The sequence below is a fragment of the Cryptosporidium muris genome, genomic scaffold (assembly GCF_000006515.1).
Source record: "Cryptosporidium muris RN66 scf_1106632373433 genomic scaffold, whole genome shotgun sequence".
In the NCBI taxonomy this organism is placed as follows: Eukaryota; Apicomplexa; class Conoidasida; order Eucoccidiorida; family Cryptosporidiidae; genus Cryptosporidium; species Cryptosporidium muris.
Window position 1 is genome coordinate 192,109 of NW_002196580.1, and position 16,003 is coordinate 208,111.

Below are 16,003 nucleotides of genomic sequence, written 5' to 3' on the forward strand. Positions count from 1 at the left end.
TTTTTGTATATATTATAATTATAATAAGTAATAATAATAATAATAATAATATTTAGAAGATTTGTATATTATTGATAATAAATTATAATAAATACCTAACAAAAATAAATTACGTAAAATAAATAAATAAAAAACTAAAAAGGATTATATTTAATGTTAATAATATATATAAAATATGAGGTGTTTTTCTTTTATTAACAATAAATTCAAATTCTTATACCTTTATGTTTATTCAATACCTGTTTTTAATATACTTTAATTTACATATCATCAATACTGTTAATTTTAAATAGATTAGAAAGTCCTAATTTATTTGATAGTTTTATAAATCCATTTGGTACAAATTTTGGATTCTGATTTACTTCTTCAAAATCTTTGATGTTTTGCACTGCAACCATAATTTGAGAGCACGTGAGAAAACTCTTCCATAATTCGAGAAATTCATTGAATGAAGTATTTTCTAGATAATCTATTTGTATCTGATTCCAATTTACTGGTAACTTATTTTCAATTATTTGACTATAATGAAGATCAAATAAAATATTTTCATTATCCAGTGTTTTTAAATGAGAAATTGCATCTTGTTTAGCTTCTTCAAAAGATTCATTATTAATTAATGGTGAATTATCAATAAAGTAAGTAGTATAAAATTTCTGAAGTAATATTATTAATTCCTTATAACTATAAATCAAAGATTTAATATTAATATTTAAGACGTTTATTGTAAATGCAAAAATATCTGGATCAATATTTAAAGTCATAAGATGACTATTACCTTTGAACATTTCTATAAAGGCATTTTCAAACCCTAACTTAGTTAAAATACTCAAAAATACAATCTTTTTCATATTAATTTTTCCAAGTTGTATCTGTAAATAAATTTCATTAGGATAATTATTTTCAGTATTTTTTACTAGTATAAAAATTTTGTGATATTCTTCTGGTAAAATGTTTAAGTTAATAATTTGTTGTCTTCTAAAATCATCCAAGGTTATAGAATATTTTTCTATTTCATAACTTGAATTATTTACTTTATTATAACAGTTTCCAAAATTTGAATCAATTGTATTATTATTTGCTAAGATAATTAATGGGTTAATGGAATAATGTTTATTATTTCTACCCAAAGATATCCATATTTTATTCATATAATAATTATACTGTATTGGATTACAATTTCCAGTAATAAGTCCATAAATATCACCATATTTAATAAGAATTGTACCAAATTGAATAATTTCAGAATATGTAATATTTTTTGATTCATATACCAATTTTTCAACTGTTAAACATTCATTTGTTAATATATTATATATATTCTCAATACATATTTCATTATTTGACATTATTTCAAATTTATTAATAACATCACTAAGTTCTCGCCTTGCTTGGAAAATATTAAAACGACTAATATTTTTTGGTAATTTAGATATATTGTTAATTAATTTATCAATTATACTAGGAAGTGAATCTGTATATCCTTTAATTATAAATTCAATTCCAAAATTCATTTTAAAAAAATGATATAATGTTGGATATTCAGGTATTGAGATATAATATTGTAAAGATGGATCAATACTTTTCAAAAAGGCTTTTTGAAGTAAAAATGATAAAGTAAACCACTTTACTAAATTTCCACTACCTAATAATCTATTTATTAAAGATAAAGAAATATTATTTATATATATCCCAACTTTTCCATATATAAAATTATTATTTAAATTTCCTAGCATATAATATACTGTTCTTGCAAATGGTGATATATATATATCATTTGTTTTAATTATTTCATTTTCTATTTCTGAATTATATAAACTTTTATTATTAATATTTATAGGATATTCAGATGTACTATTAAAATCATTTATAGGAGATATATTTATTATATTTTCAAAATTTTCACTATTATTAATAGTTTTATTATATTCAAATTTAGAATTATTATTTTGAGATTCTCTAAACAATAAAAATGATTTATCTTTAAAAATATATTCCAATGTTTTATTTTTATATTGGGTATTATTAGATTCAATTAACTCTTCATTTTGATTCAAATATATAATTAGGGCATCATACAAAGTTATAGGATAAGGTTGGTTAAGGATATATTGTGTATATAATTTTGCATTATTTTTATAAATACATATATTAGAATCCCATATCTGAATTCTAAAAATATTCCTTGCTATATTTGATGTTATATTACATAAATAATTAGTAATTTTATTTGGAATTGTTTGTAATATATATTCAGATCCTAAATAGTGATTATTTGTAACTTTTAATATTTTTTCATCTGATTTTTTAAAAATATCTTTTATAGAATATCCAATATTTGTAAGAGTTTTACTAATATTATCCCAAAGTCCTTTTACTGTTTTATTCTTTAATAATATTTCGCTACCATTTTTCTCAAGATTAAATTGAAATAATATAATTAACATATTCCTAGGGTTTAAATAGCTTATAAAATTATAAAATTCTTTTATATTTGATGTTTTTATACAAAAGGTAACTTTTAAGATATCTTCTGGTAAACAATTTGTATATATAAAAGTATCAATAATTTTTTTAGATATTCTATTATTTTTATAATTCAAATCTTCTTTCTTATTTTGAACCTCAGTAATAATTCGAATCTTTTCCCATTTTTCATCATCTATATTTGTTTCTTTAATCATTTGAATAGTTGAAAAAATAGTTTCAATAATTTTTATGATATAATATTCACCATCTTTTGGTAATATAATAGTTATTAAATAATATGAAAAACCATGTTTATCATTTATTAATTTACATTTAAATTTCTTAGCCCATCCTTTATTTATTATAGTTGATTCAAGATCATATTTACCACCTGTAATAGTAAACATTGTAGTTAAATAATCACCAAGTTTATATTGTAAATAATAATCAACTTTATTAGGTATTGGAAATACTAATAATAACTTCGATTGTTTAAATCTAGACTTAATTTGAATTATTTTACCAATTAATACATCATAAGGATGGATTGTACTGTCATATTTATCTAATAGATTTATAACTTGTTCTTTTGAGTTTGAAATATTTGAAAAGTATTTCATAGTATATCTTTGTAATATATCTAAAGATTTATTAGATACAATACATAGTATCATCAAATCTGCATTGTAATATTTCTTATAAATATTTATTAGTTCATAATAAGTACTAGAACTCCTTGATTTTAAATTGTTTATTAAGTTTGAATAATTTCTATTAGATAATTTATAATATATATGATTAGGATTTGATAAATCTTTAAGTATTTGTTCAGCTGAATATTCATCATAACTATTATAATCTGTTATATTAAATAATTTTAAATTATTTAATGTAGAATAGATTATTTCTTCATCAAATTTAGGAGATTCAAAATAACTACTAAACATATTTAAAGCTATTTCTAAATATCCAGAATCTATACTAAAACCATAATCCATTGAAAATGGATATAAATGGGAGTATATATGACCATTATTATTTTTTATAAAATCTATGAAAGCTGAACTGCTAGAATTAACACTAGATCCATCTTTAAAAATAATATGCCTCAAAAGAGAGAGTAAGCCTTGTTTACCATCTAATTCTATAGAGTTTCCTATTGTTAATCCTAATGATACATCAGATATTTTATATTTTTCACTGGATATTAGTATTACTTTGAGGGAATTATTTAGCACAAAAAGTTTATATTTTCCATTGTTCAAACACTTTTCAAATTTTGAGGAATCAACAATCTTAGAAATAAATGGTTTTAATTTAATAGTATTATTTATATTAGAATATATTTGCCAAATATCTGAAATACTGTTATTATCATATATTTTATTATAATTATTTATAATTAGAGATGAGTTATTAGGTAATTCCAAATTCTCAGATTTTTCAACTTTAACAAGATCCTCTTTATAATCATCTTCAATACCTAATTCTACATAAGATAATATAATAATTGCAAATCTTTTATTTCTTTTGTAATTACTTAACTTTTCACTAATTATACCAATATTAGGAATACAAAATAAAATTAAAGTAAAGTAAATAATAAAGATTATATTCATTATATTATTTAATAAAATTTCAGATATTAAATAGAAGCAAAGTTTAATATTTTGTACACCATTAAAAATTTTTTAAAAAACCAAAACTTTTAGTTCTCTTTATTCTAAAAACCATCTACTAATGATGCACATAAATGTCTTAATGGCGGTAACTAAAGGTATCGAGTTAAAATATATTATATTATATGTATATATAATTAAACCACAATATTTATATAAATTTTTGTATTTAACTAAATAATTTATTAATCTTTTAAATCTGATCCTGTATAAATATAAGCTGATTACGTTAATTAAAATTTTATAAGACATGTTTTATTTAGCGCTAAAGCACAAAGCTAGATCTTTTAATTACCTCATATTTAATACATATTGTAACTGATTTAGACTAATTAATCAATACCTAACATCACTTTAACTCAATTTTAACGATTTGTATAAAATATTGTTAGTATTAGTAGTACATATATATATATATATATATAACATACTTCTTAGGGTCTAAATTATTTAGATCCAAAATAAATCTACACTGTTATTGCAATAAAATTCTTATTTAACAAATAGTATTATAATTACAATTACTAAGTATAGAATATAATATTTTAAATTAAAATTAGAACTTATACTTCATAATAAATAACATTTTAAGTATTTTAAATCACTTATAACCAAAATCATTTTATTATTATAAAAAAGTAATCTATAATTGAACTTATCACCCATTTCTAAAAATATTAATTTGAACCTAATTATTATCAAAAAAATTTTTATAATAGCTTTTTTATATAAATTAACATAATTAAATGTATAAAATTATCTTCTTACAGTTTTAATATTAACTCTATATTTATGTTTTACTTTCTGTAGTACCTTGGACTTCAGTAATTAATGTATAATTTATACAACTAGCTTGTTTATATTTTAAATCCTGTAATTCTTTTTTTAATATATTGTTTTCTTTATTATTTTTATATTTCATTTCTAATATCAAAGAACAATCAAAGCAAGTTTTATTATTGAATTTTTTAGATAAGCACTTTTTGCATTTTCCACTCTTTAAATTTAATTTTTCAGATAAAATGTTTGATAAGATTATTTTCTCTTTAGTCTGAGTAATATTTTTATTAAAAGTAAAAATATCTTCCATTTCACATTTAGTAGGACTAATACCACGAGAAAATTCAAGTTCATAATTTAAATTGAGTTGTTTTATGAATAGTTCAAGGCATTTACTAATATATTCTTCAATCTTTGATTTTTTTTGTTTTATTATTTTTATATGTGATATATTTGAATCCATACTACTTTGATATCCCTTGCATTTAAAATGATTATCTTTAAAATTATATAATCTACAATGCAAATCCTTAATTTTTTTAATTTTTTTAATTTCATCTGTTCGTTTTTTACTTTCAATTATTAGTTCTACCAATTTTTTCCTAAAAATATCCAGCTTACTTTTTTGACATTTGAGATTATATTCTGGAGACGATTTGCTAGTTTGAGATTTATTTGAACTAGAATGATCTTTTGGATATATATCTTTATGAAATAGATTAGTTAACTTTAACTTATTTATTTGCGCACCTATATCTCCTTTATTTTGCTTCTCATCTTGTTCTTGATTTTGTCTTTCACCTTTATTTTCTCCTTCATCTTCTCCTTTATTTTGTTCTTTATTTTGTCTTTCATCTTCTTCTTTATTTCGTATTTCACCTTCTTTATTTTGTCTTTCATCTTCTTTATTTTGTTCTTGATTTTGTTTTCTGCCTTCTATATCTTTAACATGTAATAAATTAATATTGGTAGAGTGTGATTTTAAATATTTTTTTGTTTTAATCAAATCAGATACATTAGGAGATTCAAAAACATTTTCTATAGGAACTGAAGAAGGAATTATAGTAGAAGGCTTGGATCTTAATACATTTTTAAACTTTGATAACTGGGATTTTTTGTTATCTGAGTTAACAGAATATCTTCCACTCTTTCCCAAAGCTGATGCTACTATATTTGAAAGCTTCTTTTTGAATTTTCTCTCACTTTTATTACCATATGAGGTCACATCATTTAATGTATTAATATTATCACCACTTTTTTTCTGGTTATTTTCTTCTATATCAGAATTTTCTTTAGGTTTGTCAATATCCTCATCTTCAAATCCACTTAAATTAATTTTGCTAATAAAATCACTATTTTTTCCTATTTTACCCTTTGTATTATCCACTTTTATTGTAATTAGTGAAGTTTCTAGTATATTTAATATACATTTTTCCAGAACTACAGGATCAATTAAAACACTCCAAAGAAAAACAAAAATTGTAAAATTCGGATATGGCTTCATTTAATTGGATAATAATATATGTCAAAATTTCATTTGTTTAGTATTATGAATTCTTTTTTGTATAATAAAATACTAAAATTAAAAAAAGAACAAAGATCTAACTTTTTTATTATATACAAATTTTAGTGTGTTCACACGTAATGCACTGGTGCAATTATGGTCACGATTATATAAAGGAAGTTAGATACTTGTATGAAATTATACTATTGTCAAATAATCTTAAATATTTAAAATTTTTAATAAGAATTGAGTATTATAAAGAAAAATCTAAAAATAATAAATTTGTAAATTATTTAAAAATAAGCTTTGTATAATACTTAAAAAGATAAAGAATAAAATAGCAAAAAATATTAGTTTGAAAGAATTTTTTTGTAATTATATATAATATTAAAAATAAATATTAGTATTCTGATACTTATAAAAAAGCAAAGTTTCCATAAAACTTTTTATTTTTGATTATTTTATTCAATTTTAAATATATATTTAATAACAGTAATTAATTCTGGTAATAAGAATTTTTTGCATGAGATTAATATTTATTATATAGTATACTTATTTTATTTCTCATAAATGTTTTACATAGTGTTCTAAAATAGTTTTATCACTTCATATATATAAATTAATAAGAGACAATTAAGAATTCCTAAAAAAAAAAAAAAGAAAATAACTTGTCTTAATTTATAATTTCAAACGATGAACTTGGAGTATGTTCGAAGTCAATGTTATTTACTCTAAAAATATCTGTATTATATTACTTATAAAGGATAATATTTTATATAGAATAAAAAATATAAAAATAAATATTCTTTTAAATAATGTATTTTCTATAATTTTATAAGACAAACAAAATAGTTTTCTATTTTAATACTTGAAATAAAATAGGTTTCATAAATATCAATAAATAAATGCTTATTAATTATATTAAATTCCTCCCAACATTTATATATTGGAGATTTAAAATTATGGGTTACTACTCAAAATATAATATAAAAAAAGTAATATTAATGATTTATATACAATTTAAAATGTGGTTTTTGAATAATACAAATTCAAATCCTTACAACTACAAATTAAAATATGTTTTATTATTGTTTAATTTACTTGAAAATTCTCTGCAAAATATTGTTATCTTTACAAATGAGTATTTATTTGTGCGTACTGGTTTCTTAATTCCATTCCTTCTGTAATATAATTTTATATCCATTATGACTTGGGTTTCCAGAATAATCTATACTTGGATAATATACTTCTAGATAAACAACATTTAAATTGTGAAGACTTACATTTAAAACTATATTTTGGGTTCCTTTGTCAAATTGAGTAGGTAATTTTGAACTATCAAAGTAAATTTAGTTTTCCACTATTCTGATTCTATATTCACATCTTGTTTTTATATTCCCATTGTAATTTCAAATGTTCTACAACTCTTTAATTTTACATGTTCATTTGTTTTATTATTAATTTTTTCTCTTCTACTTGTTTTAGTCTTTTTTCTAATTCTAGTCTCATTTCTAGTTCTTGTCTCATTTCTCGTTCTCGTCTCTTCTCTTCATCATCTTCTTCATTATCTTCTTCTTCATCATATTCATATTCTTCTTCTTCATCATATTCATATTCTTCTTTTTCTCTTTTTTGTAACTTTTTTTTTGTATATATTCCTATGTTTCTACTTGTTAATCCTGTAATTAGTCCTCCCTTACACTTATTATATTTATCCCATTTTCTTCTGGTTTTTTGTAATACAAAATCTTTTTCTCTTATTCGTTCTTTCCTTATCCTTTCTTCCTTTTCAAAACAATTCTTGTAAAAATCAATATCATCTTGACTTTCTCTAATTTTTTTTTCTAGATGGTTCTTTCTTTCTAAGATCTTAGATTTTCTTTGCTGTATGTCATCTAATTCAACACAACATTGACAAGATTCTTTATTGTGAAAACAATTAATCTTATGTAAACTCTTTGCAGTAGAATTAATATTTAATAATGTCACTTTATTTCTTATTTTGTCAAGTTTTTTTCTTAATCTCTTTTTCTTCATTTCCTCTCTATTAAAATCTGATATAGCCCTTCTAACATTATATGCAGCAGAACTTTTACTATCAAGACAATTTTCTAGTAAGAAAAAAATATTATCATCATATTCTTGTTTGTATAAATTTATTGACATTAGTATAGAATCCATTTTATTTAAAAAAAATTTAATATTACTTGGATCATCTTTAGCACTAAGTTTCATTTGTTGCCTATATAATCTATATTTCGACTTAAGTTCTCTAACTTTTCTAATTGCATAATTAACATTTTCCAAAGTTCCTTTGCACATTCTACGTAGTCCAGTTAGTTCCTCTTCGATTTGAATAGAATTAATATTTGAAAATTCAGAACCTTGTTGACTTTTATATATCATGGAATAACTATCTGTTGTAAGTTTCAATTTCAATAATGACATACATAGCTGTTCGTTATTTCCAGTATGTTCAAAGTAAGACACTATAATTTTCATAAGAACAATGTAAATAACAAATTTCATCATTTATTATATTGTTATATAAATCAATCCCCTAACAAGTAACATAAAAAGGTACTTCAACATAATATCTATTTTATATTTAGATAGAAGAAGAATCATGTGGCGCCTAATATATTGATACTACTAATAGTAGTCAATGAAATTTTGGCAAAGATAATATTTTTATATAATATTGGATTAAAAAAATAATATTATAAAATATAATATTGAATATTCCAAAATATTCATATTATATTTTATAATAGTTTACTCAAATCCTTTAGACAGTATTAGAATTATGAAGGTGCATGCAATTGAAAATAAAGAGATTGTCTAAGCGCTATAATATGATACCTTTCATAATATTATTACAAACATTTAGGAACTTCTCTAAACAGTACAATCAAATTAGAAAAAATGAAATCTTTTATATAAAGGAAAGTAAACGTCTGGTTTAAGGAAAGAAAAATAATTCTATAGTGTAACTTAATCCTGCAACACTAGAATATTATAGGGGCTAAAATTCTCTATGTATACGTCTCGTCTCAAGATATCGCGCTATATGGTACCGTAATTCTAGTTTGAATTTAGATTCAACTATATAGAAAAGAAAACTTACATATACTTTCATTCTGTTAAAAAAAGGTAGAAAATACTAGTATATGTCCCGATTTTTTTAGTAACTAAAAAATAATGTGTATCATTGTTATAATTTAATGATTAGACTTGCATAATGATATAGATAGACAAAAAGTTACTTCTACTAGAGTGCATATCTAATTATTGTGTGCAGTATTTTTTAAATAGTTTCAACTTTATTATAGGACCTATTATATATATTATCTTGATATATTAGCGTTCTTATTTTCATTATATTATTATCAAATGACTCATTTGAAAGACAATAGAACTAAAGTAGTTCCATCTAACAATAAATCTTATGGTAATATTAAAGAATTTGATGATTTAGAAAAAGGTTACAATTCAGATATATTACATGAAGGTGCAAAATTGAAGAAGTATGGTAATGAAAAACCTAATGATTTGATATGTAATAAAGGGAGAAATAATAAAAATTCCAACCATGGTTATAATGATGTTGAGTTTATTTCTAATTTGTTTAGTTAAGTATATTTCTAATATATACCTTTATTTCATTCAAAAAGTATATGACTAGTGGTATTTAGAGAGATACACACTCTTTTTGTGAAAGTAAATATGCAATACTTTAGTAGCCTATTTACTGTGATTTCCCACTTTATGTTATAATGACATTTATTGGTATTGAATAAATAATAATGATGTGAATTGACCTTAAAAAGTATTAACATTAACATTAAAATTAATGTTCTAGAATGTTGATTTATAAATAATAGTAAAGTATAATAATAATAATAAAACTGTATAGTATGATAATATGACATAAAATCAGTCTAATATTGACAACTATGTTTTACTTATAAATTTGAGTATCTTGAGGGGTCTACTATGTAATATAATCTTTTTAATTCTAGCTTATTCTATCAACATATCAATACAATTGATAATAGTAGTTAGTATAAATGGTATATCTATGTAAATGCAAATTGTCTTCTCTTTTTTTAATAGAGGAATATGATATTGCGAAAATATAAGTTTTACCCGCCTTTGTCACCTTTAAAAATAATGCACATTTGAAAGCGTTATAAAATCGTGGCATCATTTCTAGATTTTTAGTTAAGGAAGAATTGGGAATTTAGGTATTTCTTAATATAGTAGAGTTTTTAAGATATTTTTTTTACATTATAAAATATCATTATAATGTCAAGGTTTTCTCTTAGGCAATTTTTTAATTAATATACAAGTATCAATATACTTTTTATTATATTATCTAAGCATTTATTTTTAATAATATCCCTTAATATATGAACCAATAATTACCATATACTTGGTATTGATTTATTGAATAATATGTAGGGATTATATTCACTTATTTAAACAAGCTATTTACTGATATTTGAACCCCTCCCCCCACAAAGATATGAGCTAGAAGCGGTGTTTCTAATACTTAATGATCAAACATTTTACATATAATTGAGTAAATATACTTATTTAGACCAATATATTAGGCATAGAATAAATATTTTCTATATAATATATATATTATATAAATTAAATTGTGGGGTTATTTTGTAGAATATATTTAACTAAGCTTTATATATAAATTACCACAACTATAAGTTTTCTATGATGCTCACAAGAAAAGAAAATGTAGGGGCATTAAGTAGTGTTGGTAATTCTTCATCAAATGTAATATCAAGACGTCGACGTGTTAGAAATGAGATATCAGAAGAACAAAAACAGGAAATAAAGGAAGCATTTGAACTCTTTGATACTGAGAAGACTGGTAAAATTGATTATCATGAATTAAAGGTAGCAATGAGAGCATTAGGATTTGATGTAAAAAAAACTCAAGTACTAGAAATAATGCGTGAATATGACAAGAATGGTAGTGGTTATGTTGATTATAAAGATTTTATGGAGATAATGACACAAAAGATACTAGAACGTGATCCTAAAGAGGAGATATTGAAAGCATTTAAACTTTTTGATGATGATAATACTGGAAAGATATCTTTAAAAAATCTTAGAAGAGTTGCAAGGGAATTAGGTGAAAATATATCAGATGATGAACTACAAGCAATGATTGAAGAATTTGACAAAGATATGGATGGTGAGATAAATGAAGAGGAATTTCTGTCTATAATGAAACAAACTAGCTTGTATTGAAATAGAGATGAAATTAATAATTCTCTTTTATTGATAGTTTAGAAAGATTAAAAAGAATGAATTGATTCTATTAACTAATAAATTGATATTTGAGTAATATTTACCTACCATAGATTAAAATATTAAATTTGATATGAATACTCAATTAGTTTAACGATATATATTTCAATATAATGTATCTACTTTATTCTAAATAATAAAATTAAGAATAATGTGATGAAAACTTTATTTATACTCTATTATTAACAGCTTTCTTATTGATATATTTTCTGTATCTTAGTTCTGATTTGACTTTGTTAATAGAATTTAGTATGTTTTAACCTGAGAACTGCATACCAGCTGCAATGGATTGAATAGATATTTTGAGAGCATTTTCAATTTTTTCAAGTTCCAATTGAGTTTTTGGATCTTGTATATTTGAATTAGAAATACAGAGCTTTCTGCGTCTATTAATGCATTCAATTTGTACAAGATTACATGGAGCAAGCCATGCAAATCTAAGTAATATAGCTCTTCTTGTTACACAATCTGAATCAAGAAGTTGTTTTTCTTTAGTGACTTCCATTACAAGTTTTGTAGTATCTTTAAGTTTTTGAGATAATAAATTTCCAAGGTGTTGAAGATTTTCAGGTGCCAAAGTTTTGCTATAAAGCTGGAAAATATGTACATCTGTTTTTAGGAGAATCATAGAGACTAAATTAAAAAAGCTTTTCATAAATGGCCATTGTTGGTACATATCAGCTATTTCACCAAGTTCATCAATACGTTTCATTTCTTCTAAAGCTGCACTAAGACCTAACCATACAGGTAGATGAGATCTTATCTGTGTCCATGCAAATACCCAAGGTATTGCTCTTAAAGTTTCTATACCCCCTTCTTTACGTTTAGATGGACGACTCCCAATATTAAGTTCACTTATTTCCTTTTCAGGAGTTACACTTCTAAAATAATTGACAAAGTCATCAGAAGTAAAGTCTTTATTATCTTCACCAAATACGATGCGTCTATATTCCTTCATTGAAACTTCACTCATTTTATTCATGAGTTCTCTCCATTTTGGTGAAACTACAACATTTTTATTAAATTTCATTTTACTTAAATATTTATATAAATAATTTTGATTAGTATCATTTAAATCCGATTTATCAGTAGTTTCATTAATGATAGGTTTATTTTTATTTTCTAAATGATCAAATTCTTCACAGGTATTCTCAAGATCTAAAACACTACATCTAGCAGTTAAAACAGCAGAAGTATATATTTCCCATGTTTTATAAGCAATTTCAGCAAGTCCAAATGATTGAGTCATTACTTCACCTTGAACTGTTATCCTCATAAATGATGTTATTGTATTTGGAGGTTGACTAAGGATAGCAAGATGTTGAGGTCCTCCTCCTCTTCCTACACTTCCACCTCTTCCATGAAAGAAGACTATTTGAACTCCATATCTATGAGAGATATTTGAAAGGCATTCTTGGGCATTATATAATTGCCAAGCTGAAGCTAATCTACCTCCATCTTTGCTACTGTCTGAATATCCAATCATAACTTCTACTATTCCTTTATCAACAGAATTAACATAATTTAAATACCATTCATTAGACAAAAGAACTTCTAAAGTTTTTTGAGCATTATTCAAAGCTTCTACAGTCTCTAAAAGAGGGACTACCCTCATTCTTTTTGAAGCTAAAGATGGTAAAATAGAAGTTGAAGATTTTGGAGAGTTATTATTTAAAGGAGAATATATTTGCCCTTTTGATTGTAGGTTATTTGTCATATTTAATGAATCTTGACTATTTCTACTATTTAATAAAGTATTTAAATCACTTAATTTAGAATATACTTCACTTTCAGCACTAATAGTTGCAAAATATTCCTTTTGAAATACATGAACGCATAATATATCTGAAGGTTTCATACACATTGATATTATATAAGAACCCAAAGCTTCTGCACCCAAATGTGAACATTCACGGAATGTTTCTAAAATCTCTACTGTTTCTGGAGTCCAATTTAGTCTATGTGGAATTAGGGGTCTTTTTGAAGCTAAACATTTAAATAAAAAGTTCTGCTTTTCTTCCTCTGTAAATTCAGAGTATGATCCAACTCCAATATATTTACAAACTTCATCCATAGCTTTTTCATGTTTTGAAGCCTCTTGACGAATATCTAAACGCATTAAAGATAATCCAAATGCTGAAACTTGACGTATTAAATCTAGTAATAGTCCCCTTCCTAATTTAGCTGTTGCATAATTGCTATGAGATAGCCAAGGAATTGTATTATTAGATGAAGAAGCTGATACTTTATCTTCCTCAATATTTTCCTTAATATCTTTATCATAGTCTTCTAAAGCTTCAAACATTACTAATAAAGGTTCTAGAAGTTGCTGTGTAGAATGATAAGCTAAAGATCTTCTAATTTCAGACTGTACACAATGACCAGAATTCAAAGTATCTAGATAGTAGTCTCTAGTAGCTATTAATCTAACTCTAATATGAGCTAAAACCCGGCGATATAATTCATGTTCTGCAATAAACCCCATAAATGGACGCAAACAAACTGTTGCATCATTTGTTGTATCTCCATTATTAGCAGGTGTATTGTTATTAAGATAAAATGAAATATTAGGTAAATTATCGACATAATTCTTCAATTTCTTATGATTAGAAACTATTGGAATGTCATACATTAGCTTATCAATACTTTCAAGAAAAATACTACAAGCCTTTAAACGCATGTTTGTTACTGCCAATCTTGTTATTTTAGCTGTTACATAAGGATTACCATCTCTATCTCCTCCAACCCAAGAAGAAAATTTAAATAAAGTCTTTGTGGGTGGTAAAGGATCCATACCATTATCATCCAATATCATATCTATATTTCTTAAAAATTGAGGTAATGTATTAAAGACTGTTTCACAAATTGTATTTACGGTATTTTGGACTTCATCTAAAGGTGTTGGTCGAGCTCTACGTAAAGTATCTGAATTCCATAACATTGCTAGACATCTCTGTATAGTATTTTTAGCATCTTTAATTTCTGTAGGAGTTAAATCTGACCTATCTAGTTGAAGTATTAACTCTGCAATATTTTGACAACATTTTACAACAGATATCCTTTGAGCCTGAGTTGGATGAGCTGTTACTACTAAATCTATCTCCTGTTCACAAATTAATTTATAAATTATCTGTTTCTCATACCCAGCATTTAGTAAGTCCTTTATTGTATTTCTTAAAGAATGTGTTGAAAGTCTAAATGCTTCATCTTGGTCCTCATTCTCATTCCTAAGAGCTAATACTTTCTCAAAATGACGTCTCCTACGTATTCTTTGAGCTGCCTCTGCATAGTTAGATATCATACACATCTGGTTAAAAAGTGATACTACTAATGATAGCATCCCACTATCTAATACTCTAATTTGATTCCATAATTTTTCCAAAGATTCACTATTATCACTTTCAACAAATTCCATTGAGGCCTTTAAAATATCAAAAATAATAGACATACCATCCTTCCCCTCTTTTTCATTACAACTAGATGGTATCCGTGCTGGGCTTAACTCTGGGGTTTGAGATTCAGAAGATGTATAGCATGATTGTCTCCAATGTGATGCAACCAAACTAAACATATGAACTTCAAGTGCCTTGATATCCTCATCTAATGGCTCATTAAATCTACTTAAAGTTTCATATAATTTAGATGAGTAAGATTTCTGTGGTCTATCCAGAAATGTGCAAAATTCATGTTTAAAACCTGTTGGATAGAGATGACTCTCCCAGTGAGCAGAACTATCTTCATTTATCTGCATATTCCAAAATGATTTAATTGCAAGAAAAAACAAAATTTAAAAAGCCTATAGATAGTAAATTTATACAATTACTTGATATTGTAACCACTTTCTAAATAAGAAGGAGGAAAAAAAAATAAAGAAATAAAATGAGAAGGAAATGTAAGAAAGTGGAATAGATCTAACCCCTCACATTATAAGTTACTGAATACAAAATTAGCGCTCCAAAATTTAATATAGGCGCTTTATTAATCTAACAATATACTAGCATAAAAGTTACCTTTATTTATAGATCAAATATCTTTATATTATCAAAAAAAAAAAAAAAACTCTACTAAGTAAAAATATCCTTAAAATATAAATTACTCTATATCTATGTTTTTAAAAAATCCTAGTAAAATATACTCTTAAAAGTAATCTAATATTTCTATAAACATTGATAATCTTCTATGATTATCTGTTATTCTATTAAATAAAATTCTAGTCTCTACTTGTGTATTAAAGTAT

The 16,003-nt window shown here is 23.8% G+C and overlaps 5 protein-coding genes across 5 annotated transcripts, besides 33 other annotated features; 1 reads left to right on the top strand and 4 right to left on the bottom strand.

The window, feature by feature from the left end:
• Positions 1–14: part of a sequence feature (AT_rich) that runs on past the window's edge.
• Positions 15–51: a microsatellite.
• A 13-nt stretch (positions 52–64) lies between these two features.
• Positions 65–177: a sequence feature (AT_rich).
• Positions 178–260: 83 nt separating this feature from the next.
• CMU_031680 (peptidase M16 inactive domain-containing protein) lies at positions 261–4,085 on the bottom strand (the record flags this gene model as incomplete). The annotated part of the gene is made up of 1 exon (XM_002142340.1): positions 261–4,085. One exon carries the CDS (start codon positions 4,083–4,085, stop codon positions 261–263), a length of 3,825 nt encoding a protein of 1,274 aa, XP_002142376.1.
• Positions 1,644–1,688: a sequence feature (AT_rich).
• Positions 1,701–1,725: a sequence feature (AT_rich).
• Positions 1,760–1,836: a sequence feature (AT_rich).
• Positions 1,874–1,948: a sequence feature (AT_rich).
• Positions 2,465–2,493: a sequence feature (AT_rich).
• Positions 2,546–2,597: a sequence feature (AT_rich).
• Positions 3,206–3,262: a sequence feature (AT_rich).
• Positions 3,329–3,357: a sequence feature (AT_rich).
• Positions 3,777–3,814: a sequence feature (AT_rich).
• Positions 3,835–3,871: a sequence feature (AT_rich).
• Positions 4,043–4,105: a sequence feature (AT_rich).
• Positions 4,106–4,251: 146 nt separating this feature from the next.
• Positions 4,252–4,344: a sequence feature (AT_rich).
• Positions 4,345–4,546: 202 nt separating this feature from the next.
• Positions 4,547–4,570: a microsatellite.
• Positions 4,571–4,627: 57 nt separating this feature from the next.
• Positions 4,628–4,783: a sequence feature (AT_rich).
• Positions 4,784–4,834: 51 nt separating this feature from the next.
• Positions 4,835–4,905: a sequence feature (AT_rich).
• Positions 4,906–4,935: 30 nt separating this feature from the next.
• CMU_031690 (uncharacterized protein) lies at positions 4,936–6,429 on the bottom strand (the record flags this gene model as incomplete). Its single annotated transcript, XM_002142341.1, has 1 exon — positions 4,936–6,429. The coding sequence occupies one exon, from the start codon at positions 6,427–6,429 to the stop codon at positions 4,936–4,938; it is 1,494 nt and encodes a 497-aa protein (XP_002142377.1).
• Positions 5,026–5,064: a sequence feature (AT_rich).
• Positions 5,456–5,480: a sequence feature (AT_rich).
• Positions 5,681–5,843: a sequence feature (CT-rich).
• Positions 6,430–6,640: 211 nt separating the features above from the next.
• Positions 6,641–6,919: a sequence feature (AT_rich).
• Positions 6,920–6,957: 38 nt separating this feature from the next.
• Positions 6,958–6,992: a sequence feature (AT_rich).
• Positions 6,993–7,193: 201 nt separating this feature from the next.
• Positions 7,194–7,267: a sequence feature (AT_rich).
• Positions 7,268–7,405: 138 nt separating this feature from the next.
• Positions 7,406–7,456: a sequence feature (AT_rich).
• A 407-nt stretch (positions 7,457–7,863) lies between these two features.
• CMU_031700 (uncharacterized protein) lies at positions 7,864–8,931 on the bottom strand (the record flags this gene model as incomplete). The annotated part of the gene is made up of 1 exon (XM_002142342.1): positions 7,864–8,931. One exon carries the CDS (start codon positions 8,929–8,931, stop codon positions 7,864–7,866), a length of 1,068 nt encoding a protein of 355 aa, XP_002142378.1.
• Positions 7,971–8,056: a sequence feature (CT-rich).
• Positions 8,609–8,635: a sequence feature (AT_rich).
• A 189-nt stretch (positions 8,932–9,120) lies between the features above and the next one.
• Positions 9,121–9,202: a microsatellite.
• Positions 9,203–10,298: 1,096 nt separating this feature from the next.
• Positions 10,299–10,337: a sequence feature (AT_rich).
• Positions 10,338–10,697: 360 nt separating this feature from the next.
• Positions 10,698–10,739: a sequence feature (AT_rich).
• Positions 10,740–10,759: 20 nt separating this feature from the next.
• Positions 10,760–10,831: a sequence feature (AT_rich).
• A 220-nt stretch (positions 10,832–11,051) lies between these two features.
• Positions 11,052–11,095: a sequence feature (AT_rich).
• A 68-nt stretch (positions 11,096–11,163) lies between these two features.
• Positions 11,164–11,706, top strand: CMU_031710 (centrin protein, putative; the record flags this gene model as incomplete). The annotated part of the gene is made up of 1 exon (XM_002142343.1): positions 11,164–11,706. One exon carries the CDS (start codon positions 11,164–11,166, stop codon positions 11,704–11,706), a length of 543 nt encoding a protein of 180 aa, XP_002142379.1.
• Positions 11,707–12,022: 316 nt separating this feature from the next.
• CMU_031720 (phosphoenolpyruvate carboxylase family protein) lies at positions 12,023–15,517 on the bottom strand (the record flags this gene model as incomplete). Its single annotated transcript, XM_002142344.1, has 1 exon — positions 12,023–15,517. One exon carries the CDS (start codon positions 15,515–15,517, stop codon positions 12,023–12,025), a length of 3,495 nt encoding a protein of 1,164 aa, XP_002142380.1.
• Positions 12,779–12,825: a sequence feature (AT_rich).
• Positions 15,518–16,003: the final 486 nt, after the last annotated feature.